The sequence below is a fragment of the Dendrobium catenatum genome, unplaced genomic scaffold (genome assembly GCF_001605985.2).
Source record: "Dendrobium catenatum unplaced genomic scaffold, ASM160598v2 fragScaff_scaffold_716, whole genome shotgun sequence".
Taxonomy (NCBI): Eukaryota; Viridiplantae; Streptophyta; class Magnoliopsida; order Asparagales; family Orchidaceae; genus Dendrobium; species Dendrobium catenatum.
The window spans coordinates 19,513,518-19,523,736 of record NW_021319178.1 but is presented as its reverse complement, the minus strand read 5'-3'; the positions used below and the strand labels follow the sequence as shown (position 1 = coordinate 19,523,736).

At 36.3% G+C, this 10,219-nt stretch overlaps 1 protein-coding gene across 1 annotated transcript; it reads right to left on the bottom strand.

Moving 5' to 3' along the window:
• Positions 1-6,047: 6,047 nt before the first annotated feature.
• LOC110106978 (protein ROOT PRIMORDIUM DEFECTIVE 1) lies at positions 6,048-7,717 on the bottom strand. The gene has a single exon (XM_020837094.2). The coding sequence runs from the start codon at positions 7,546-7,548 to the stop codon at positions 6,229-6,231; it is 1,320 nt and encodes a 439-aa protein (XP_020692753.1). The 5' UTR covers positions 7,549-7,717; the 3' UTR covers positions 6,048-6,228.
• Positions 7,718-10,219: the final 2,502 nt, after the last annotated feature.

The following is a 10,219-nucleotide window of genomic DNA, read 5'->3' as shown; positions in this document are numbered from 1 at the left end:
ATACGAACCCTACGACACCAAATTTGACTCAATCCGAGCCCAAATGAGTCCAAATCAAGGACCCAAAGCGTTGTTGGAAGGTTCAAACCACAATTTGAGTTACCAAACGGTTTCCAAACATGACGAGCTTATAGTCATATCGAGCGGCTCGACGAGACAAATCCAACGAGCCCAAGATCGGCGAATTCCGATATCATTAAGACCTTCAAATGCTTGATAAACGGTCCATGATCAAAGGATTCAATATCGACCGCCCATTTGAACCACTCCATAATTGCACTTGATCCCTCATCTATTTACGGGTCATGCCACTCCAGAAAATCTATAAATATACCCCTCATTTCTCATGAGAGGGACCCAAGCAAGAAGAAGCAAGAGCAAAGGGGGGAAGCAAGAAGAGGAGAAGATAAGAGTAAGAGAGAAGAGACTCCTCCTCGACCACCGCTGGAGTTCCGCCCGAACTCCAAATGACGCCAGAATTCTGCCTGACTTTTACAGGACGTCTGAATTCTTCCTGACTTCCACGGGATGCTGACATTCTGTCCAGGTAATGACAGAGTTCCCCCCTGACATGAAAACTCCGTCCAAGTGATGTCGGAGGTCTCCTTGACCACCAACAGACGTCGGACTTCTACCTGACGCTGGACCTTCACTATTTGCCAAGTTTCTACCGGACACCAGACTTCTACCGGTTATCTGACTTTAGCTAGATGTCTATCTAAAGATGGATTTCTTTTCATTGTTGGACTTCTACCTGACGTTGTTCTTTGACCTTCATCGTCAGACACAGTCCTTTCAACCTCCGTCGCCAGCCGACTACGGTTCTCTTGACTACGTCGCCCGCCGACTACAGTCTTTCTGACCTCTGTCGCCCGCCGACTATGGCCCTCCTGACTTACGTCGCCCGCTGACTATAGTCCTTCCGACCTACAGTCCTCCTGACATCTGTCTCCTACCGACTACAGTCCTTCCAAAAAAGCGAATGCGTCAATAATGACTCTTTGTATTCCCAACATATAATGTACTCTATAAAATGTACATCAAGCTAAGGCCTTCTCCCAAGGAAGGGCCTCATTTGTAATCAACAGTTATACTAGTGGATTCATTCGAACTGGGCTAGGCCACGTGATTTTTTCCCCTTTTCAGGGGTTTTCCGCGTAAAATTTTTGTGTCTCTGATGAATGCTACATACTCTCTTATATGTGTGCGTGCCGAATTTTCGTACAACGCTATTACGTAAAACTTTATATTTCTCTACCACCGCGAATACTCCTGGACGCAACAAAACTAATTAATTTAAAAGATACTAAGGTTTTGTCTGGGACGGTTTTTTTATTATTTCTTAAAACAGGATTACTAGTCCAAAATTTTTTTTTATTAAATATATTTTAAAAAGCAACGAAAAAATCGTCCCAAATGTAGCCTAAGTCTTTATCTGGAACAGCTTTCTTATTGCTTTCAAATGTAGTTTTTTAGTAGAAAAATTTTTCAAATGAAAAGTTTTTATAGCAAAAGCTGATTTAAAAAAATAAGAATGTCTTTTTTTTTGGGAAATAAAAATAAAAATGTCATCTCAAACGAAGCTTAAATCTCTCTAAATTTTATTTGGCAAATTATGCAATAATATCCTATTGACTTTATATGTATATATATAGTTATTAACTGTATATAATGATCATGAGTGAGAGTGTGAGACTATGATTTGATTCGATTGGTTATAGAAATGAAATATTTTATATAATGATTATTTTAGTTGTACTTTATCTAAATATACATAAATTATTATTTTTGAGAAAATTTTATGATATTTTCTTTAGTTTAAGTTGAATATTAATGTATACTTAAATTCAATAAAATTGTAATTTAATATATTTCAAATGTTTATGTATTTTTTAAACTAATGCAAATTTATGAAGATAGATATATTCCAAATAATCTTTAAAAATAATTAAATATTTATTTGATTTAGTAAAAAAATAGTGTTAAGTAAATTACCTTTTGTACAACAACTTTTTTTAAGATATTATAAAGTAAAATAATTGTGATAATTGATAATTAATTTCTTTTGCATTTTTGTAGTTGCTAATTCTATCATGAATTTGCAAAGACTAAATTTTAAGAAGAAGCATGAGCAAATAGAACATTAGTTGAAGGAGCAGATTATTACCAAAATTTAAAAAGAAGCAAAATAATCAAACTATTTGACTAATTCTATTGAATGCGCTAAACTGTTGGCTAATTACGAATACACCAAACAGCTGGCTAATTCTATTGATACACGGTTTTAAAATCAAATTGTGATGAATTAATATTAACTTTTGCAGGAAATTTTTTTTCATTACTTAACAAGATTATATGAGAGACTAACAACTATTAAGATGGGCATCTCAAAAAAACTTCTAAATTTCATATAACATCTGCTTACTAAATAATTAAGCTTTAAATTAAATATTTACTTAGGATAAATTGCTCTTAAATGCGGATTATTCAATTATTAAATTAAATATTTACTTAGGATAAAGTCAAGTTCAGGTCTCGCAGAACCAATGATTTATTTATTTATTTATTCTTTTTATTTTGTTTTTGTGCAACGGGTCTCGGCTAGAGACAGAAAATAAAGTTTTATTATTTTGATAGCAAAAATAATTCCTTCTTAAAAAATCGCCATTTGCAAATTAAATTTACTTTAAGAGTTCATTTAATTGCTTAAAATAAAAAAATATATATTAACTTTTTATAAAGTTTATTATGTTCATAATTAAATATAAAATTAAATTCAATATTTTTACTTACCTTGATAATCTTGACTTGTGTAGGAGCTCCCTCATCGGGTATCAATCCCCTTAAAATAAAAACCTTTTTTCAACATAATAAATACAATGCATGAAGAGCTCATTCAATTGCATGAAATCATTGAACCTCCATCGATAAAAATAAAAGCCAATTGAGTTCTATAATAGTCACAAATCACATAAATTATCATATTTCAATCAAATCATTAACTTAATAACACTAATCATAAAGAGAGGATAAAAAATGATTTATAATTAAGCTAAAAGCACCGATCGTTAAACATACTTTGATCCCCAAAACACAAATCCATAGACGAGAGCTTCGGTTCCATTTTTATCATTATTTTTTTAGGTACATATATAGGCTAATTAAGACAAACTCACACACATATTACATACGCAAGATCAGAACTCAATAACTCTTGATTGATAGCTAGCTAAAACTCACATCCAACAAACCAATATGAGCTGCGTATTTCCATCATTATCAGTGAATCACTTTACAATTTCAAGACAGCATGAATTACATTTCAACCCGCTTGAATATATTAAGGCTTCATTTAGAATAGCTTTTTCATTTATTTCTAAAGCAGCTTTTTAGTGCAAATTTTTGTACTGAAAAACTGCTTTAATAAGCAGTATGAAAATCATCACAAACGAAACCTAAGTACTCACAAGTAGTATTGTATTAGAACTAAAATATCATATTATAAGGAGAAAATTCAGTTTAAGTTATGTTTTTTTATAAAATAACGTATAAATAAATAAATAGCATATAAGGCAATAATAAAATGATCAATTACATAAGGGTGCATCAGTACAAAAGTAATGGAGATTGCAATAACAAAGTCAAAATTAGTATTATTAAAGCGTGATCATTACAACAACAACAACAACAATAACAAGTCTTCATCCCACTATGTGGGTCGGCTATATGAATCATTTTTCTCCATTATGTCATGTTAAGGGTCAAATTCTCATCTAAATCTAATAATGAAAGATCATTTCTAATATTTTATAACCAAGTCTTTTTAGAACCACCTCTATCTTTTTTAACATAAGCTAAATCTAATGCATCTACTTTCCTAATCGGGTCATTGGAAGGCCGCCGTTTTATATGGCTCAACCTGGAGCTCTCTCTAATTTTATCTTTCACTGGAGCTACTCCAACCTTTTTACGTATATCCTCATTTCATATCACGTCTTTAAGAGTAAAGCCACTCATCCACCTAAGCATCCTCATCTCTGCAACACTTAATATTATGCTTTGAGAAGCAAACTAGCTTTCAGATTAAAAATATAAATTTATAATACTCACAATAACTTTGAGAAGCCAACTAATTTTACAACCCAAATGAATATTCTTATCTAGATGAAACTAAATCTATCTTATCAGGCAAGCACTACAACAAACAATGAAAGAAAGAAAAGCGAAAAACATTTTTTTTTTTTTTTGGGAAATAAAGGCTGCTAAACCCAAATTGCTCCCAACACTAATGGCAATCCACACTGGCAAAAATAGAATCAAAGAGGCCCCAGGTGTAGAGCCAAAATGAGGAACTCTTAATCCAATAATATTGTACAGTAATTAATGTTTGCCACTATAGTATCAATATATCATATAACGATACATAATATTGAGAAATAAAGGCTACTAAACCCAAATTGCTCCCAGCACTAATGGCAATCCACACTGGCAAAAATAGAATCAAAGAGGCCCCAGGTGTAGAGCCAAAATGAGGAACTCCAGCACCACCATCATGTAAAACTCGCAAAAAAACTGAAGGAGATAAAAAAATCAAGGATACAAATACAAATCAAGTTTGGAAAATCAGGGCAGAAGAACTAAGGCATGAAATCCGTCTCCTCGAACAATGATTCAAAAAATCATCTTTTCGTTTTCTTTTTCGTTACAGTCAACTTAAATTTTGTTTGGGACTACTTTCTAACAACTTCTTAAAGCAACTTGTAAGTACTTTTAATTTTTATACTAAAAAGCTATTTCAAAAAGAAGTAAGAAAACCGTCCCAAACGAAACCTTAGTTATCATCAATTTCTTCATCACTGAACACTCGAATCCACATAACATAGCTAGCCTAACTACATGATTACAAAATGAATCCTTAAATCTTGATGATATCTATTATCGTATGGTACTACTAAAATATTTCTCTATTTTAGCTAGTATTAAATTTTAGGGGGGATTCATATAAATGATGCTTAAATTTCCTCTATTTCCATATTTAACACATAATTCTCATTAGTTATCTACATATCACTACATTTTTAGATAACATCAAATATTCCACTTGTTTTTATTCCAATAAAATTTGCATCTCCTCCATTTTACACTTCAAACATCTAAATACATTTGAAAGGAAAAATAATTCATTGCGGACAAAAAACTAAAATAATTCAGCCAACATTGAGCATCAATAATATGTCATTCATCCCTACTTTGAATGTGGGTAGAATGAAACTCAATGAAGAAGTCAGAATAAGGGACTAACATGCTATGATATTTCCTAGCCAAGGAGTTACTTCAAGTTTGTTTGGTTGAAGGCATACTTAAACTTCATTTGGGACGACTTTCTTACTGCTTCTTAAAACAGTTTTCTAGTGCAAAGTATAAGGGACTAACATGCTATGCTATTTCCTAGCCAAGGAATTACTTCAAGTTTGTTCGGTTGAAGGCATATTTAGACTTCATTTGAGACGGCTTTTTTATTGCTTCTTAAAGCAGTTTTTTAGTGCAAATTTAAGAAGCAGAAAGCTGCTTTAAAAAGCAGTAAGAAAGCCATCCCAAACAAAACCTTTGCTGTGATTCCTACAGAATATACTCAAGTGAATTGGTCATATGATAAACCAAGTTCCTACAAAATTTAAGTGGCTAAATTGACCATATAAAAGTTCATAAGAACTAACATTTATTGAACTTCGATTGAACTTACCATTCTATTTTAATAACCTTGCATCCTCTCTGATAATCAGATTAAACAAATCTCAATTTACACAATGAGAGAATCATCATATACTAATATTTTTCCTGCTGGCTGCTCAATACTCTTGCTTGCAAATGATGTATTAATCTCATGTCACATTTTGAGGCTTATACAAATCAATGAATCAGAGAAAACCTTTAAGATTTTATCCAATAAAACCAATTCACAACTTCTAAGCGTGAACTTACAACACTAGGCTTTTAATACCTTATTAAATCTTTGTATCATCTGGGTTTTTTGCCCCACAGTCTTCCATAACAACAGCTACAAATACTTCGTGTAGATTGTCATGGTCAAAAGAAAGAAAGTATCTTTGCACACAATTACATCTTCTTCACCGAACTTTCTTTCTTTCTTTCAGATGATCAGATTTCCAATGTTCAGAATCCAGATTCAGTTATAAATCTACTTACAAAAGCAATCACCTTCCATCCTCACTCAATGAACTGATTCTCAACGCCGGAATCCGAACCACTGCCACTGCCTTCTTCATCACCACCATAGATAGCATCCTCATCCCCAAAGAACTCCTTTCTATTCAACGCAGGCACACACTGAAACCCATCATCTTGTCTCCCAAGGCTCGTCAGCATCCTATCAAAATTGGCCTTCTTGGAGCTAATCAGAAGCAGCTCCCTGAGCCTTTTCCTAGCTAAATACACATCATTTGGCTCCAAAATCTCACCTTTTCTATAAGCCTCCCGAAGAAAAACAGTGTGCAGCTTCCCCTGATTCCCTCTTGTCGAAATGTAGAATATCCCTTGATGTTGAAGTAGAAACTCCTTTAACTTCTTTGGAAGCCCCATGGCCTGCCTGAAATGTGCTATCCTCTCCAGCGTCGTCCTTTTCTCAACAGTTAGTGACAGAAACTCATGGATGGAGGCCACAGCACGCTTCTCCATCCTCCGCTGGGCTTCTAATGATCTAAGGTCGTAGCTTGAGACGTCTTCGTACGGAGACCAGTAAGGAAGACGCTGCCACTTCCATACAGCGATGCGGTAGTATTTCCCGATTTTGAAGCCAGGAGGGAACTGAATGGGGAAGGCGAACCGGGCGTCTTCTGCGTCGGAGCCCCGCGCACGGTACTCGCGCTCGCGCGCTAGCTCGACGGCAGCGATAGGGAAGGGTTCGTCGGGATTATGGACTGCTTCGACGAACTTGAGGCGGGGTTCAGCGTCGGGGCCGGAAGGGGAGAGGAGGCGGAAATGAGTTGGGTGGGAAAGAACGAGGGATTGCTCGAAGTCCTCCGGGAGGCCAAGGTCTGCGCGTGCGAGGCGGATGTGTTCGAGGCGAAGGCGGTAGGAAGGGGCGGCGAGAAGAAGGAAGCGCCGAAGGCGGGAAACGGCAGAAGAGAGGGGGGAGGAAAGGGCGTCGGATTCAAGGCGGAGTTGGTTGAGAGCGCGAGGGGTGAGGCGGACGTGGAGGACGCGCTGGACGGGGTGTTCAAATACGTGGAATACGTGAGGGTGGCGGAGGAGGAAGGACGAGGATTCTTGTGGGGAGAAGCGGTGGTGGCGGCGGGCAAGGGTGTCCAACCGGGAGACAGGGAGGCTGCCGGCGGGATGGGAGAGGATGAGCTCCTGGAGCTTAAGAGCGCGCCGGACCTTCTTTTCGACTTCCATTAAGTCGTCGAAGGAGTGGTCGCGTACGCGTTGGAGTTTCTTGGGGATGGAGGTGGACTGCGATTTATGCCGGACGCCGGCGCGGAAGACGGAGGAAGGGAGACGCGAGAGCCAAGTTGAGAAAGACGGCATCTTTACTGGATTAGAAATGGTATTAGGGTTCTAATGGGTCGAAGCGGAGAAAGTGGGAAATCGGACCGCATGATGGCCGGAAAAGAGTTGAGGAGCAAGGAAGGCCGGACGGTGCTTGCTCGCAAGCTTCACGAGCCATCAGAAATTCAGAATTTGGTTGGATTATAGGGTAAATTATTTCAAACCTAGAGTTTTAAAATTTTAGGTACATGGTTAGAAGAAAAAAGAAATGCTAAATAAATAAAAATGAAGTCAATTATTTTAGTTTGATTTTTTTTTTTTTTTAAGTAAATCAAATTTGTTCAGTTCTCTGTCCATCATTTTTTGCCACCTCCACCAACCTCCTGGCACCATCATTAGTCATCGCTATGGTCGTCAACCCAATTTGCTACCTATCGTTCGTCACCCTCACCGCCACCCCCCCAGCCATCATGGCCGCTACTCACTGCCATCGGCCACCACCACCACAGTCTCTATAGTCGGCTAATATCATTCTCATCAACTATTGTCCATTGACATTATATTTATACTTTGCACTATATTAATTTTATTTTAAAAAAAAAATCATTTACCTTTATACCAATCTAAATATCTCCAAAATATTCATTTTATATTGTATTCCTTTTACAATGCATTCATTTACATTGAATTACTTTTTCGACCAATGAACAACCCCCTAACAAATGTATAAGATCAATGCTTATGCCCTCCTATTCATAATCGAAAAAAAAAATGTTATATTTGTTATTTTGTTGTGTTGGAGCATTCGTGGAGGTGGAGAGATGAAGTGCTTAACGTACTAGCTTTATATGAAAATCCAATACACATACAACATAAGAGAGATAGAGAGAGAGAGAGAGAGAGAGAGAGAGAGAGATAGCTGTAAGTGTCATGCGTAACATCAGAATTTTTACGTGAAAAACTGTTAAATGAGAAAAACACACAGGGTCCTGCTTAATTGAAATGAACCAACTAGTTTTTGTTGTTCATTACAAATTATGCTCTTCATCATGGGAAGACGTTGGCACAATATACATATATAGAGCATATTACATAGTTGGATGGAGGTCGGAAGGACTTTAGTTGAACATTACTTATTTGGAGTTGGAGGAATCCATTGACATGAGAAATATTCTCGAGAGAATGTTGGCATATTCGTCTGTTTGATAGGATTTTAGTCGAGGTTACGGTGGTCGGAGGAACCATAATTAATGGGCCCTAGAGGTCGAAGCAACCGTAGTCAGCAGGCTACGGTGGTCAAGATTGTAGTTGGCGGATGATGGTGGTCGGAGGGACCGTAGTTGGTCAGAGGGATCGTAGTCGACGGTGGTCGAAGGGACCATAGTTGGTGGACGACAAAAGTCGGAGTGATCGTAGTTTGCAGGCAATGGTGGTCGGAGTGATCGTAATTGGAGGGCCACCAAGATCAGATTAAGGCCTGGTGTTGGCTAGTGAACGGAGGTCTGAGGGCGATGGTCGGGCAGAGATCCATCAATGGGGGCCTGGTTGGATGGTTTGCTGACAATAGTGCCAGGGTGCAACTTCAGAATTTTTCAAGCCTCTAACCATAGGTTTAACTGAAGGCCTAAGCCTTTATATATATATATATATATATAATAACAACTTTAAAGATATAATGAAGTTTCTCTATCATAATTGATTAAAATATACTCTCAAGCTCTACAAAGATAAAAACTAATTAAATATTAAATAAGTCATAAGATATAATTTGTGACAATAATAGTTTCGACTTTATCTATATTAGAATCTCCCATTAAACAAATGAAGTTGGGGGATGGATTTATGGTTATTAGAAGCTCCCTAATAACCCTTTCATCAAAGCTTAATAGACGTGGTGCTCTTGATATCATCATTGTCCCATTTCTTAAATACACATATTGAGTTCGGATGGAGAAATTATTATGTGCGGATGCCGAACATCGTTCGGAGACCAACCATAATGCGCCCTTATCCCTTCGCTGTGTACTGCGGCTTAGTACTGCTCGGTACCATGGCTCGATACCATGACGTGGCTACACTTGATTCGCCTCCTGATGTAGACTTGTGTCTGATCTCCATACAAAATAATTTCTCATTCGGATGACACTCTTCAAAAGCCCATCTCATAAGGCTGTCCCAAGTAAATCAGGGAGTTATATATTTAAGGAACACCTCTTAAAAAAGAATCTGAGTGTTTCTCATGATATGTCTAAATTTTTATATGAATCTTCAAAATTCATATTAAATCAAGAGTTAAATTGATCAACACAATAATATTGATCTAATTTCTATCATTTTTTATTAGGATATTCACAAGAAAAATGTCATATCCAAAAGTACTGGTAAATGTACGAAAAATAATTTAATTTTTAATCCAAAATCTTCTTTTCTAAATAAGTTGAGCCTGAATAAAATATTTGATCATAATGTATTTTAGATATTTAATTTTATAGTAAGATAAATATAATATAAATTTTTAATTTATTATTTATAAGTAACACTCACTTTAAAATAAACTTAGGGGCCGTTTGGTTGGAATACTTTTACTTAATGGTGTAAATTATTATAAATAGAAGGGTTTCAACAAATTTGATATTTGTTTGGACGAAAAAGGAATTCAAAATGAAGTAAAATGAAAATGGAAACAATTCTAGTTCATTCATGAGTTAAA